General features: G+C 46.2%; 1 protein-coding gene across 4 annotated transcripts in view; it reads right to left on the bottom strand.

Annotated features, from left to right (window-relative positions):
* STAT3 (signal transducer and activator of transcription 3) overlaps positions 1–16237 on the bottom strand; it is a 71307-nt gene that overhangs the window by 2675 nt on the left and 52395 nt on the right. Inside the window, exons 9-23 of one of the 4 annotated variants that reach the window (XM_043904637.1) lie at positions 14467–14625; positions 14231–14323; positions 13300–13359; positions 10610–10639; positions 10416–10509; positions 10264–10311; positions 7841–7924; positions 6857–6955; positions 6615–6750; positions 5655–5707; positions 5318–5412; positions 5052–5191; positions 4294–4506; positions 917–959; positions 511–623 (exon numbers count right to left, since the gene is read on the bottom strand). In XM_043904637.1, coding sequence (XP_043760572.1) covers positions 511–623; positions 917–959; positions 4294–4506; positions 5052–5191; positions 5318–5412; positions 5655–5707; positions 6615–6750; positions 6857–6955; positions 7841–7924; positions 10264–10311; positions 10416–10509; positions 10610–10639; positions 13300–13359; positions 14231–14323; positions 14467–14625 — 1460 coding nt within the window. The remainder of the gene's footprint in view (positions 1–510; positions 624–916; positions 960–4293; positions 4507–5051; positions 5192–5317; positions 5413–5654; positions 5708–6614; positions 6751–6856; positions 6956–7840; positions 7925–10263; positions 10312–10415; positions 10510–10609; positions 10640–13299; positions 13360–14230; positions 14324–14466; positions 14626–16237) is intronic. The other 3 variants (XM_043904640.1, XM_043904638.1, XM_043904639.1) reach the window with 3 other exon arrangements.

The following is a 16237-nucleotide window of genomic DNA, read 5'->3' on the forward strand; positions in this document are numbered from 1 at the left end:
GGTACATGTGTCTTTTTAAATTATGGTTTTCTCAGGGTATATGTCCAGCAGGGAGATTGCTGGGTCATACGGTAGCTGTATCTGTATACTTTTAATGTTTTAATCATAATATATATACTGTTTATATTTTCAATATTATGGCCGAGCCAACTGGCTTGTGGGATCTTAGTTCCCTGACCAGGGGTCGAACCCAGGCTCCCTGCAGTGGAAGCTCAAAGTCCTAACCCTTGGACCACCAGCGATGTCATACATTCCTTTTTTCCTAATACACAGAAATGCTACTATTTTGGATTTGCTGGGCTAAAGAAAATACATTTGTAAAGTTAACCTCACCGGTTCCTTTCCACTGCTTTTTAACCTGACTCCTAGAAAATTTACACTGGCACGGGGACTGCATTTCTATAGGAAAGTGCTGCTCGAGAACTCCTCCTGCCCATCTGGGTGGCCCTCGGCTGGTTTTGTGCACGGGAGCATCAGCTCAGGGGGCCAGTCCAGCAACCCCGTACTCACCAAACTGCCCTCCTGCTGAGGGCTCAGCAGCTTCACCATTATTTCCAAACTGCATCAATGAATCTAAAGTGCGGGGGGACATCGGCAGGTCAATGGTATTGCTGCAGGTCGTTCTGTAGGAAAGGGGGAGCAGCAGGAGGGGGAAGGGTCGGGTTGACAAGACACAATGGAGGAAAAAAAAAAACAAAACACACACACACAAGCCATCAAACTCTGGTCTCCAACAGAAAAAATAAAAGCTCAAGCTTTTTAAACACACGAGGTCACTGTGGGTCTCAGTGAGGACTGAACGTACTCAGAGGGCGCCAACCCTGCTTCACAAGAGAACTCTCACCCACTGTCCTGGTCCCAGGGATAACTGAGGACATTAGAGATGGAGGCAAACTTGGGAAGGGAAGCCACTTACGGTGTCACACAGATGAACTTGGTCTTCAGGTATGGGGCAGCACCTGGGGAGAGGAAAACTCCGCCTTAGCGACTGTGATTCCCACTCTGGGTACCGGACCGGGGGAAGCTGGCTGCCTCCCCAGGGCTGATGTGAAGCTCACTTGATCCCTGAGCAGAGATGGTCTGAAGGAAGCTCCATCTCCCACTGGGCTGTCCTCCCCCTCACTGTAGACTCTGATGTTCCAGCGCTTGCAGCTGGAAGCTCAGTCCTTGCCCTAAAGCTTTTCAGCAGACTCACATGAGCTCAGATGAGTGCCAGCCTCGTGTTCATTCTTCCCCTAGATCAGGGTGAAGAGTTTCACTGCCTGTATATGGACTGAGGATTGTAACCTGGCCTGGTTGTACCTCTTAGATGAGTTCCCTGCAGGAAGGACTGAGCCCACCCAGTCGGGCACCACGTCCTGCTCAGACACTGAAGTCACGGGGTCTTTACGAAAACACAGAAGTGGCTAATGCAGTTCCAAAGCTGAGGGTGACACCTTCTATTCCGTTTAGCACTGATCTGCCTGTTACATCTTGCAGTGAGGATATTAGTACTCCCCATTAGATAACTACATCACAGATAAGAGCCTCTCCGTGGGGAGAATGTCTCCAGTGCAGTACAACTGGCTTTGGACTCGGAGATAGGAGGCTGGGGCCTCGTTACATCTTTAAAACACGCTTCCAGTGCAGTGAGTTTGGGTTCCATCCCTAATCGGGCAACTAAAATCCCACATATGGTGTGGGGTGGCCCCCAAAAGTTAATTTAAAAAATTTTCAAAAATCAACTACATTTACAAGATAATAAAATGAGAGGGAGGCGGAGGATGGAGGGGCCCATCTTTGTCATTTGTGATTCTTCTTCTATAGTTAGAAACATGAAGATTTAAGAATTTTAACTGCTAAATGCTTATACCAAGAGGTCAAGGGGCCCCAGAGACACTGGCAAGGAATTTGGGGTATTCAAGTGAGCAGATCGGTTAGGAAGGGGGGTGGGCAGGAAAAGCATGGCTGGAAAGCTTGGGGCTTATAGAGAAACTGAGGGATCAGAAAGAATGAGGACAATCTGAGAAAGGGCACTGCCATCTTTGGGGCCAAGAAATAGATTAACTCAGTACAGAATCCAAAGAAGCTACTACGGCAGGGTTCTGGTGTCTTATAAATCTATTTGAGCCCAGGCTTAAGGGGAGCTGACTCCAGCTGACTCCCAGACACAAAAGGGTTTCAATTCTCCCAAGTGATCAATGTTGCTGAGAAAAACAGCTCTGAGATGCCACAGTAGAAGCAAAGGAGAAAAAGATTAAAAGTTGATTTATGGCTCTGTGCAAGGTTGTAAATGTACTTCATCTAATTTGTAAGATAAGAGATCTGTCATTTCTACAGAGGAATCTTTCCCTCAAGCCACAAGGAAATAATGTGAGCTTCTAAGAAAGGAGGAGGGGAGAGTCCTGGGAAGATAAGCCATCTCCTAGAGACAATAAAACCTTCAGGATGGGAACAGAGAGGAAACTGTCAGCTGCTCCACTCTGGAGGAACCCACAGGTCGCCCACCAGCCTCCCCCACACCCCCTGATGCCATCACCAGGCTCCTGCTGCCCCAGGAGACACAAAGCTCTTGAGTAATCAGTTCTATTTCATGACTGGCATCTTGCCCCTGAGGAAACATTGAGTCCCCAGGCAGGAAAAGGCCTGGCCTCCTGCTCACCCAGGAGCCGTGAGGGAGGGTGCAGCCTCAGACCAGGAACTTGGACCTTGAAGGCGAAATGAGTTGAGGGCCCAGCACTTGGACCTAATTGCCTTCCGCAGAAGGAACAGGGCAGTGTGACGGGGGCTGATAAACAGATCTCCCAACCGAAGCACAACGTGGAAAGAGAGATAAGTAGCAGACAGGAAATGAGAGTTATGCTCGCCTAGAGTGTGACCAAGACTCAACCCAGAACAAAGGAGAAAGGAAAGTCAGTTGCTAGTGAGCCCCAACTCCCTCTTCCAAGTCTCAATCTGCTCGCCCCCAGAAATCCCTCACAGGGAATTACTGTGAAGAGTATGAGGGCAGCTGGTGGGTTTGTGTGGGGGAGCTCTTTGTTCAAAAAAACAGATTTTTTTCCCAAACCAGTTAGGGTAGGGAGGCCAACTCAAAGGATCACTTTAAACCCTTGCGGGCTCTATGATTAAGGAAAGTTCAATAAAAATAAAGGATGGCAAATTACAGTCTCCTCCTCAGGATCTGGCCAGAGAACCATGAGTCTGAGCCCCAAACGCCCATGGGAACAGGCTAGAGGGCTCTGGCCTCCATGCTGGTGATGGCACCGGAGAGTGAGGGTTTAGTATGAAAAAATGGATGTGTTACTTACATAAGCACATGGGCTGGAGTACACTAAAAAAACATCTGAGTTTCAGTAGCTGCACATTCAAAGCACCAAGCCCAGGCCCCTCCCACCAGTTACCGTCTTCCCCTTCAATCTCCACTCTCCCGAGACTCTCTCGTAAACCATGTTCCAGCGTGGCTAACACTCATTTCCTCCAGAAAGCCTTTCTTCATCCCACTTGGGCTGCTTACATTGTTCAGTGATGGGGAAAGGAAACGCTCTAGACTGAAGTCTGAGTCGCAAACCTTCCAGCATATGCTTTGCAAGAAGTGCTGTGCTGGCTGGGCATCCTGTTTCTAGAGAATTCCGCCCTCGCTTTCTCTTCATGGTGTCTTAGGTACGTCTGGGTATGTGTGAGCTGTTTTCCCCTTTAGGCCGGTGCCTCCAGTGGGCCGGAGCCTGGTGACTGATTCCTCTCCTCTCTCTAACCCCATCAGCTGCCCCTAAAGGCACTCACTATCAAGTTCTTTCCCAGAAAGAGGAATAAAGATCACCAGACTGGGCTTTCCTGGTAGCTCAGTGGTAAAGAATCTGCCTGCCAACGCAGGAGACACAGGTTTGATCCCTGGTCCGGGAAGACTCCACATGCCTCGGACTAACGAAGCCCGTGTGCCACAACCATTGAGCCTGTGGCTCTCAAGCCTGGGAACTGCAGCTACCAAGCCCACCTGCCCCAACAACTGAAGCCTGTGTGCCTAGAGCCCGTGCTCTGCAACAAGAGAAGCCACTGCAATGAGAAGCCCATGCATGCAAGTAAAGAGTAGCCCCCGCTTGCCCCAACTACAGAAAAGCCCATCCAGGAAATGAAGACCCAGCACAGCCAAAAATAAAAATAAATAAATAAAAATCATAAAAAGAAAATTCCTTGAAAAGAAAGGGAAAAAAAAAAGATCACCAGGTTCTTCAGGCATTTACCTTAACTGTCCCCCAAGGATCCTACAATTTCCCACTTCTCCCCAGAACCAAGGGGCTATTGTGGAAAATCAACAACTACCTGGGTCAGCTTCGGGATGCTCCTGGCTCTCTGGCCGACAGTACTTTCCGAATGCCTCCTCCTTTGGAATGTCGGGGTAGAGATAGACCAACGGAGACACCAGGATATTGGTGGCATCCATGATCTTATAGCCCATGATGATTTCGGCAAATGACATGTTGTTCAGCTGCTGCTTGGTGTAAGGTTCCACTGACTGGATCTGGGTCTTACCTGTCATGGGATATGGGAAGAGAAGACTCAGGTGATCTTAGAGAAGACTACCTGATTGATTTTCCCTTGAGGGGGAAAGGCTTATGCCAACCTAGTGTTTGAGACCCTGAATATTCTGCCCAGTTGCCTGGCACTGTGAAAATGTTCAGCTGGCTTCAGGAGAAGCTATTCAGCTGGGCCACAAGTATCACACTTGAATAATTACTTTTATATGATATATGTACAGAGTGGGTAAGAAAGGAGATGAAGAATACAATTTAAATTGCAAATTAAAAAAAAATTGCCAATTTCTAGGCAAATATTAGCCCCTTGTGGGGAGCAAAATAAAACTGGCAAACCAATCCTCCAGCTGGAAGAACTTAGAGAAGACAAGTCTTCCCATCTCATAAAAATGATCACCGGTTAACTTCCAAGTCTAAGGCGGGGGGGGGGGTGTGAGGCCATCCCTGCCCACAAGGGGGCAGCAGGTGCCCAAAACTAGCAGCAGCCATGGCCAGCCACAGCAGAGTTGGCCACCAGCTGGGGTGGGGAATCGCCAAGCTTACCACTGATGTCCTTCTCCACCCAGGTGAAGGTGACGCCTCCTTCTTTGCTGCTTTCACTGAATCTCAGCAGGAAGGTGCCTGGGGGCTTAGTGCTCAAGATGGCCCGTTCCCTCTCCTTGCTGATGAAGCCCATTATGTACCTGGAGATACAGAGCAGCAACAGCAAGGTTGGGGCTGAGGGACCCCTGTGTTGCGGCTGGCCTGCTGGGAGAGTGGGGGACGTGTCACCCCTGTGTGTTCCGTCAGACACAAGCGTTCCAACCTACCCTTCGTTCCAAAGGGCCAGGATGTACTTTTTCACCAGGTCAATGATGTTGTCCAGCCAGACCCAGAAGGAGAAGCCCTTGCCAGCCATGTTTTCCTGGAGAGAAGAGTAATGGGAAAGCTTGATCCCCTACCTTCCTGCACTCTTCCTTCAAGGGCGTGAGGTGCCACCAAAATCCTCAAGCCCATCTACCCTCAGGCAGGTCCTCCTGGCCGCCAGACGGAGAGTCTGGGGTGTTCAGGCCCAGTGCCCTCCACGACATCCCCACAGCTAAATGTCCCTGCCCCCTCCTCCTCCTATGAGGCAGCCTCATGGATGGAGTTCACACGGTGGCTTACTTTGCAAAATTTAGCCCATGTGATCTGACACCCTGAATAGTTCACACCAGGTCCTGAAAGAAAAAAAAAAAAAAGTCATATAATTTGCAGTTTTAAATCCAGATCTTTCTTCAAACAGAACACACACACAATTGTCCCACAACATGCCCTGAAACTTGGTTTTCATGTATTTGAATGTTGCCACCGTTGTGTGCATACGTATGCACCCCTCCCCACACACCCGACCCCATCGTTTGATGCCCCCTAAGCTGTTGTTTAGCAGAGGTGGTGGGTGATGTATCGAGTCCCTGCTGCCCCTTCTAGCCTCGTGTGGCAGTCCGGGGATCAGCAGAACACACTAAGAAGAGGACAGCTTGAGTTACAGGGTCACACTGAGTCACGCATGTTCAGTCCCTCAGTCACGTCTGACTGCAGCCCCGCCAGGTTCCTCTGTCCATGGGATTTCCCAGGCAAGAATACTGGAGTGGGTTATCATTTCCTCCTCCAGGAGATCTTCCCGACCCAAGGGTCAAATCTGAGTCTCCTGCGCTGGCAGGGGGGTTCTTTGCCACTGAGGCATCTGGGGAGCCCACGTTTAGTGGCAGCACAGGACAAAGCCTAGGTGGCATGTGAAACAGTCTAAGACTTTTCTCTTCCAGGAAAAAGGATTAAAAACAAGCTACATTTTTTTGAAGAAACGGACAGGGATGCCAAGCCTTTAGCTCTAACATACATTTAAAATACCCTCCTAAGGTTGGACAAAGTACCCAGGGAGACAGCCACCAACAGAAAGGAAATCTGCCTCCCGTCTCGTAAAAGTGATCACCAGGCGCAAACCTCCCCTGCGTCCTGACTCCAGGGCCTGCTGGAGCACGTGTACTCTGCCCAGCGCCTTGCTCAGTCAACTCTCCTGAATGAACAGCCCCACGGGCCAGAGTCCTTTTGCACGGAGAGCAAAGGGAGAAGGGGTCAAGGGCTGACCTAAGAGTTTCTCCGCCAGCGTCGTCAACTGCTCGATGCTCAGCCCGCGCTTGGTGGTCGAAGAGAACTGCCAGCTCAGCACCTCGGCCACTTGATCCCACGTTCCGATCGGGGGTTTGGTGAAAAAGTTCACGTTCTATTGGGAATGACACATTCGCTCCTTTAGACGAGGGGGTGGCGCCTGCTGGGGGGCAGCCCCGAGGCACCAAGGAGCCTCCGGAGAACCCGGGCCCCCGACTCACCTTGGGGTTATTGGTCAGCATGTTGTACCACAGGATGGACGCCCAGGCGTTGGGCATCTGACAGATGTTGGAGATCACCACCACTGGCAAGGAGTGCGTCTGTGGAGGGAGCGGGGAATGAGCTGAGGAGGCAGAGGGCCCTTGAGGCTCCAGAAACCTCCTCACCTGCATCTCGCAGGGTTCGGAATAAAAGGAGAGGTCGTGGGGTACACTTGCTGCCAGCCCGCAGGGAGCTGTAGGGCCCGGTCAGCTTGATACCCAGCGTGGAGAGTAGGCCGAACTCAGGGGCTGTCTCAGTATCACCAGGAATTCACAAAGCTGACTCGCTCATGCTGGACTCACAGTCCACGGACTCCCCATTTATAAAATTTGGAAGACCTTCACGAATTGAAGCTGTGAAGACTGCAAGTCACTCAGTTGTGTCCGACTCTTTGCGACCCCATTGACTATACAGTCCGTGGAATTCTCCAGGCCAGGATACTGGGGTGGGTAGCCTTTCCCTTCTCCAGGGGATCTTCCCAACCCAGGGAAGTTGAACCCAAGTCTCCCGCATTGCTGTATTGAAGCTGTATCTGCCCGTTTGATAGAGAGGTCCCAGGAATCAAAGACTAGGGTTCTTGCTTTTTCAGGTGTATCTTTAAAGATCAAGAAAGTTGGGGAAACAGCAGGTAAATGCCATGACTGTTTGGATACTAAAAACACTGGTGGTTGAAAAACTGTTTTGCCCAAACTGTATAAAGTTGGCTATAATCAATTCCTAAATACGAGTTTTTACATCGAGTTTGCTGGAACCTGAGTAGACATGTATCTTCTAAGCACTCAGGCAAGATACAAACAAATTTTTAGAGAAAAAGAAGCAAATGTAAACACAGTGCTGAGCAAAGAGTCATCATTCTACCTTCTGGAATGAAAACCCCAACTAGAAGAAGCCTCATCCTGAATCACCCTGCAGGCAGTTCTACCCAAGTTCTGCGCAGAACTCACCTCTAGGTCGATCTTGAGGCCTTGGTGATACACCTCAGTCTCAAAGGTGATCAGGTGCAGCTCCTCGGTCACAATCAGGGAGGCCTACAAGAAAGAGGAGGATGTTCTTCCTCAGGGAGGATGGCATTGAGTCCTGACAGCCATCACTACACCATCCTGAAGCACAATCCTCCAGGTGGCCATGGATACAACTGAAGCACAACTCTACGACTGTCCAGTGCTCTGATCCACAACCTGATCTCTTATCGGCTTTATGATGATACTATGGAGATCCAATCGGTCATGGATAAAATGGGAACAGCATAATGACCAAAGAGTGAACACCTGTGTACCCAGCCCCAGTTTAAGGCAGAGACCATCACCACGGAGGTTTTCTGGGTGCCCTTCCCAACTGCATCCATCCCTGAGCCTCCTACCTCAGAAGTGACTGCTATTTTGTCTTTTGAGTTTGTCATTTCCTAGCTCTTCTTTATGGTTTTACTGCATTTATATCTCTAAACAATGTATGTGTTGTTTAATTTTGGGGGGGGGGTTGTGAATCTCATACGTAAGGAATTATACCCTGTGTATTCTTTTGTGACTCGCTTTTCACATCTGTGTAATCGTGTACACCTGCAATTTATCCATTTTCATAGCTGCATAATATTCCACCACCTGACTATACCACAGATCATTTACCTACTCTAGTGCTGTTGACATATGGGTTATATTTAGGGCTTACAAATAGGCTGCTGTGACATGTAATGCGTGTCTCCTGGCACCTATGAGCAAAGATTTCTCTATTGTTAAATCCTGGGAGTGGCACTGCTGGTATATAGGGTATGTTCATTTTCATAATGCCTAACTGTTTTCCAGAGTGACTGCAACAGTTGATACACCAGCAACAAAGCGGCTATTTTGAATGAGAATTGTCAATGAATTATTAGAAATTCCAATTCATATTTTAAAATGTTCTTTTTCTCATTACAAAGTAATACACATTCAATTTTACATGCAAATATTACAGAGATAGTATAGAGTAGCTTTGGGTGAGAACAGCAGCACAAATACATAAGCACTGTTTGGTAGACAGTCCTCTAGAATTTTGTAGTGCAGACATGAATGGACAAGAAACAGTGATTTTTAACCAATTATACCAGTATACTACTCAAATTACTTTGCATTTTTTTCCTAAATAAATATGCCACATACATTTTCCCATATCACTGCAGAGAAACAACCTCACTTTTCAACTGCTGTCAAGTCTTATAGATTCAGTTTGTTTTTTTAAAAGGCCTGCTACATTCTAGAGAAGAGGGTAAGAATGGCTCAGGAGACAAACAGAAAAAGAATAGGGTGTCGCAATTTTATAAAAAAGATTTAAAACCAGAGCTTGGTCACATTTACTTTCTTTTTTTAAGTTTATTCTTTTTTGGGGGGCCATATAGTTTGTGGAATCTTAGTTTCCCAACCAGGAATTGAACCCAGGCCCACGGCAGTGAAGGCCCTGAGTCGTAACCACTGAATCACCAAGGAATTCCCTTAAGTTTATTCTTAACACTAAGAATCCAAGAATCTGAGTCAATGGGAGGCAGAGAAGAAACAAGGTGGGTAAAGAACAAGAGAGTTTGCTGTTTCTCTTTTGGTAAAATGTTTAATTTGGATGTGTTGAAACCCATCCCACCTCAGTGACCAAAACAGATCACCAAAAGCTGAAACAAGCCGTGTCAGTGCACTCAAGTTCAAAGGGGAATTTGGAAAGCCCCAGGCAAGGCGGAAGGCTCCTTTTCTACCAAGAGGGTGTGGGCAAGGGACTTTACACTCCTTAAAGATGAGCTAACTCTCCAGACAATCAAGGAAATGCGCTGGGCCAGAGAACTCCTCCAAGGCATGTGTGACTACTCAAGCGTTGGGTGGCGGTGACTACAGATGAAACAGCAGGTAGGTGTCTCTACTTCTGGGCAGTAAGGAGGCTCTTTTTCTTTTCTTTTTATAAAAAGTTTCAGTATTTTGGCTGCAAGACATGTGAGATCTTAGTTCCCTGCTGCTGCTGCTAAGTCACTTCAGTCGTGTCAGACTCTGTGCAACCCCATAGACGGCAGCCCACCAGGCTCCCCCATCCCTGGGATTCTCCAGGCAAGAACACTGGAGTGGGCTGCCATTTCCTTCTCCAATGCATGAAAGTGAAAAGTGAGAGTGAAGTCACTCAGTCGTGTCCGACTCTTTGTGACCCCGTGGACTGCAGCCTACCAGGCTCCTCCATCCATGGGATTTTCCAGGCAAGAGTACTGGAGTGGGGTGTCATTGCCTTCTCCGCTTAGTTCCCTGACCAGGGATCAAACCCACACCCCCTGCATTGGAAGCATGGAGTCTTAACCACCAGGGAAGTTCCCATGGAGGCGCTTTTTCTCTCCCGCTCAGCTATCATCTCCAACAGAACTTACGTCGCAGTTGGCTCGGCCCCCATTACCGCACCTCTGCTCTCTCAGGGTCTGTAAGAAAAGCAAAGAGCATCCTCCGTCAGCTGAGCCCCTCCCCAAGCCCCTCTCCCTGCCAGAGGCCCTGACGAAAGGGAGCCCGGGCTTCTCCCATGTACCAAGTGTTTGAACTCCGCTGAGAGGCTGCCATTGTTAGACTCTTCCATGTTCATCACTTTCGTGTTTGTGCCCAGAATGTTAAATTTACGGGACCTGAATCACAGGAGGAAAAGACCAACCACATACGTGACCGAATGGCCAGGGACAAAGTTAGATTATACAGAACAGAAGGAAGCCTGTATGCTGAACTTACCCTCTGAGAGCTGCAACGTCCCCGGAGTCTCTGTTAAGAACATAAACCAGCGTTAATAAAACAGGCCCCGAGTCTCTTCGAAAGTCTACTTTGAACACCTATCATTTACTCGGATGGAAAAACTGCTGTTCTCCTGGGGATTTCTGTCAAGGACTCAATTACACAGTGTATGTGAAATCTGACATCCCTGTACATGCTCAAGTAGAAGACACAGCTGGTTGCCTACCCAACCTCTACTCCCCTCTTCCTAACAGAACCTTGACTCCATCAAGTATCCTTTCCCATTCCCACTTCCAGGGGATCCTGCTCACTAAGCCCACAGAACCGAGCATATGCACAGTGCAGTGGTCCACGAGTGAGGACAGGACCCACACTGTCTCAATCAGACCGGGAAGGAATTCTCCCTCAGGCTGGATTTATGTTCTGTAGCTTCAGCTGCACATCAGCAAGGAGACAGGTGGCCTTTACTACAAGCAGCCATGCTGCAACCCAGAGGGCACTCTAGAATGCCCGTGCTACTTATGGTAGCAGAGAAGAGAAATGGAAGGTTCTGGATCCTTGGTGACAGGAATTGAGTCACTGATCTCACCACCCGGAACTTGCTCTAACTTTGCATTTCCAGTTATACTGGGTTGCAAATTTCCTCATTACTGAAGCCACACTGGGCTTTCTATAAAGGTCTACTGTTACCCGCAACTCACAGTATCCCATTGATACAGCCAGAAATATTCTTCCCAGCGTGTTCCTTGTCTTTTAACTATGTTTTTGAGTATTTCATTTTTTACATAGTCACCATTTCTCAGTGTTTTCTTTTAAAAATTATTTTAGTACTGTTTTAAAAGTCCTTCTCCATTGCTATATATCCACTTATGCTTTTAGAATTAATAATATCTACTACTTAATAGATAGTGCATTCCATGGGAGTTTATAGATTAAAATGGATCAACTTTTAAACCATTTAGAAGATATCTTTTTCATATATCACATTTTATGTCTTTTGGGGCCCACTTGGCTTGTGGGACTTTAGTTCCCCAACCAGGGATTGAACCTGGGCCCTCAGCAGTGAAACCTTGGAGACTTAACCACTAGACCACGTGGGAACCTCCCATATATCACATTTTAGAACTTAAATCAAGTCCCCGTTATCAGAAAGTTTTCCCTCATGTCTAGCCTGTATTTATTTATTTTATATTCTTTATTTGTATCACAGCTTTGACGTATAATTGATGAATAATAAACTGCATATGTAAAATGCACAAGCTGATGAGGTCTGATAGATGTATACCACACACACCTGTGACACCAGCCCAATCTAGAGGCTGAACGTATTCGTCAATCCCTCATCCCCAAGGTTCCCACCTCCCTTATGCAACCCATTCCCCAGTCCCACACTCTACCCATACCTGTCTCCAGACAACCAATGATCTGCTTTTGGTCATGATAGATTTATTTGCACTTCTAGAATTTTATATAAATGGAAACATAAAGTATGTACTCTCTTTTCTCGGTCTGGCTTCTCCCTCTTGGTGTATTTATTTTGAGATTTACCCGTGTATTATATATATCAATACTCTATTCCTTTTTGTTGGTGAGTAGTATTTCCCTTGCATGGATATACCACAAACTCATGGACACTCATTTATCAGTGAAGATTCCTGTACAACCCTTTGTGTGGACATACACTTTCAATTCTCTTGGATGAACACCTAGGAGTGGAGTGGTTGGGTTGTAGGATAGGTGCATGTTTAACTTTTCAGGAAACTGCCAAATTGTTCTCCAAAAGTGGTTGCCATTCTACCACCATTACATTACACATTTGCTTATTCATTTAAAAAATCTTAATTAATTAACTTATTTATTTATTTCTTGGCTGTGCTGGGTCTTTGTCGCTGTGCTCAGGCTTTCTCTAGTTGTGGTGAGCAGGGGCTACTCTCGAGTTGTAGCTCACAGGCTTAGTTGCCCCTCAGCATGTGGAATCTTCCCAGACCAGGGATCAAACCTGTGTCCCCTGCACTGGCAGGCAGATTCTTAACCCCGGACCACCAGGGAAGTCCTTGCCTATGCTTTTAAGATACATCTAGAATTTATTCTGATGGGCAGTTTTTTTTAGTGAGAAGGTGATTTTTTTATGCTAATTTATGGTTAAAGTCATTAATTTTTGCTTACTCATTTATGAAACCTATCACCTTCCTCGAGTCCCTGGCTTCATAACTATTTTCTAGTTCATTCTCATGGAATTTCCAGATGAATAATTATATCACTTACATTTTCTCTTTTCTAATGTCTTCAGAGGGTAAGTGCATTTTAATTTTTTTAAAGGTACTGTCAAATATGGAAGAGGATTCCATTATGTGGTAAAGCGTGGAACAACAACTAAAATCAATTTTCCCATATATTCTCAATTTTACATAATATGCACAAGTTACATTTATAAGTAAAAAAACAAAGAAAGAGGGACTTGAGGTCACAATGGCAATCACAATTCAAATCGCTACTGCCAGCTTCGTGGTTTTGTTCAGGCACGTAAATGACAATGCACAGCAAGGCTTTTGAAAACTTAAAAAAAAAAATGAAGATCTCTGAATATAGATAAAGCCTCTAAATTCACATGATGTCTATCAAAGTTCTCATTTCTCTGTCCCTCATTTGAAGAAAAGAAAAAAAAAGGAGCTAAGATAAAGAGTACTTACTTGTCAATGCACACTTTAATTTTAAGTTGATAATTTAGCTCAGGGAATTTAACCAGCAATCTATGTCAAAAAAAAAAGGGGGGGGGGAGTTTCAGAGCAAAGGAAAACAATCCAGTTTTAAAAAAACAGCCGTTAGGCTCCCCCAGCAACTTCTAGTTGAATCTAAAATTCATAACTCTTCAATTCTAAAGAGATGAGTCATAATCCCAAATTTTTCTTCCTGCCAGTGCTTCCTTTCATCTGAAGTCAAGCATCACCCCCTTCAGGCCAAAAGGGACTGAAAAAAAAAGCCTAAGAACTAAGAACTTGGACGAAGTTGTGAGAGACACACAAAAGCATAATGAAAGCCATTTCATGAAAAACATTACAGGAATACACGCTCTGAAGTTGGTATTCTTTCTATTAGACCGGAAACCCAACAGCGTACTACCAACCTTTCTGAGGAGGGAAATTTCACTGCAGAAGGGCAAACCCCAGCTTACCTGTTCTGACTTGAATGGGAAAGGAATGCTCTATCTGCAGGTCCCCCACCCACCTGCCCTGTGACCTCTTAGCGTCTATTATCACTAAGCTTTACTCTTCCCCTTCAAATGCTCAGGAAAAAGCAGGCTCAAAGAACAGAAGATAACTGGCATTATTCTGCCCCTTTTGCATGGTAGATGGAGATGCTATGACCTGAGACATCAGGCCTGGAATCAGGAATACAGTGGGACCAAATCATAGGAATATATCCAAGTAACCTCAGAAAGATTCCTGTTCTTTAGCGTTTGACAGGACGATCAAACAGCAAGTTGATATTTCGCCAAAAAACTCCCTATCCATCACAGTACTGCCTGCGATGGCTGTAAAGAACAACCCTGCCCACCAACTCTGTTCTGGCCCTGAGGGTGTCCCTTGATACAACATCAGAAGAGGAGGTGCCGCAGCCCACCTGACTTTAGTTGTGAACTGGACACCGGTCTTGATGACTAACGGCCGGTCAGGATGCATAGGCATGCAGGGCTGCCGCTCCACCACGAAGGCACTGGAGGGGACAGAGAAAGTCAGTGGGTCACACATGATGCAGTGGGCTGGTCCCTGTCCTGTTCCTCAGAAGTCGACCAAGCTCTCGTTCAAGAACATTGGTCGGGGAGGTGATGGGGGAAACAGGCAAGGGCTCTATGTTACCTTTTCATTAAGTTTCTAAACAGCTCCACGATTCTCTCCTCCAGCATTGGCCGGTGCTGTACAATGGGGTCCCCTTTGTAGCTAACCTTCTGCTGCAGCTCCTCCAGTTTCTTAATTTGTTGGCGGGTCTGAAGCTGAGATTCTGCTAACGAGGTTATCCTGCCAATAAATAAGGATGTTCCTGGTTATATGTTCTGGGTGTATATAAATGAGCTGGAGAAGGGGAAGGGAATAATACCACAGGTATTCTCATGCAGTCATCTGACATAAGAAAGGGGCATTTTTTTCATTATGGGAAAATGTGAGTAGCATAAAATTGACCATTTCTAAATACATTGTTTAGCGGCACTAGATTAGAAAAGGGAAAATTATTTTGCCCTTTTTTTTTTGGGGGGGGGGCATGCAGCATAGTTTGCAGGATCCCCACCAGGAAAGTGCCAAGTCCTAACCTTTGGCCTGCCAGAAGGGAACGGCTACCCACTCCAGTATTATCGTAGAGAATTCCATGGACAAGGAGCCTGGCAGGCCACAGTCCATGTGGTCACAAAGAGTCAGACACAACTGAGCAACCTTCATTTCACTTCCTAAAAGTTTACTTTTCAAAGGAGGAAGCAGACACAGAGGAAGACATGCCAAAACTTACACCGCTAGGAGGCATTAATGAGGTAACCAATGGAAAATTAACACATTAGAACCCAGATACAGAGAATACAAAATATGGAATTTGGTGCTCACTTTCCTCAGCCTAACTTGTTTTTGTACCAAATGTGAGGACTAGGGAAACGCAGGATATCTGACAGCCCAAAATGATAGGTTTGAACAGCTCTCTTCCTCACTGTCTTTGCAAGCTTGGCCAGGTTCTTTCACCCTCATGGGCCTTGATGTCCCCTTGGCTGAGAGACAGGGTTGAACTGCACAATCCCCAGGAGCCCTTTAAACCTCACCTTCCACGGATGACCAGATGCGACATTATGTTTCCAAATATTGGTAACATGCATATAGAAAAAGTAGACAGGGAGACAAAGGCTGATTAAGTCTGCGCCCAAGGAGGGAGACTATCAGTGGCTCTCTCTGATGGTCCCCCGCTAGTTTAGTAAAGACCCCAAAGAGAGAGAGTGGAAGGCAAGGGGTGGAGAAGGACAGCACCAGGACTCCTGAGGTCACAGACTCCCTTCTGGCACCTACCGGGTTGGCCAAAATGTTTGCTTGGTTTTCCTATAAGATGTTATAGAAACATCTCAATACATTCCTAGAACTTAAAAGCTATTTGGTTCCCTGATCGGAAAACATTTAAAACTGCTTTCAATCAATGAGCAAAGCTCGGGGTTAGTTAGATGAACAAAACAGGCCTCTCCTGTAGAGCTATCCTAAATTTCCAATTTCATGCTCTGTGTATCCGGGGTCCCTGTCAGGTCAAGTTTCTCCCAGTTTAAGCTGGTGCAACATACTGAGTATCGGGCCTTGGACATCAAGGGTGCTCAATCATGATTTTCTGAGTGAATCAAAGTAAAAGAGCAGATTATAGACAAGCATATAGAGAATGATCCTACAAATGTGAAATGTACGGATTTATATCTTTGTATATGTATATATAATAACATGTCTGGAGTTAACGGTCACCAAATGTTTAAGTACCTCTGCATGATTTGATTTTTTTTTTTTATGATTTGATTTTTAAAGTCTTTTCTGCTCTTTATCAACTTTCTGTATTTGAACTTTTTTCTCTTATAAAGAGCACATGTCATTTGGGAGTCTTAGAATAACTAAAATT

Source organism: Cervus elaphus, chromosome 5 (assembly GCF_910594005.1).
Source record: "Cervus elaphus chromosome 5, mCerEla1.1, whole genome shotgun sequence".
Lineage (NCBI taxonomy): Eukaryota > Metazoa > Chordata > Mammalia > Artiodactyla > Cervidae > Cervus > Cervus elaphus.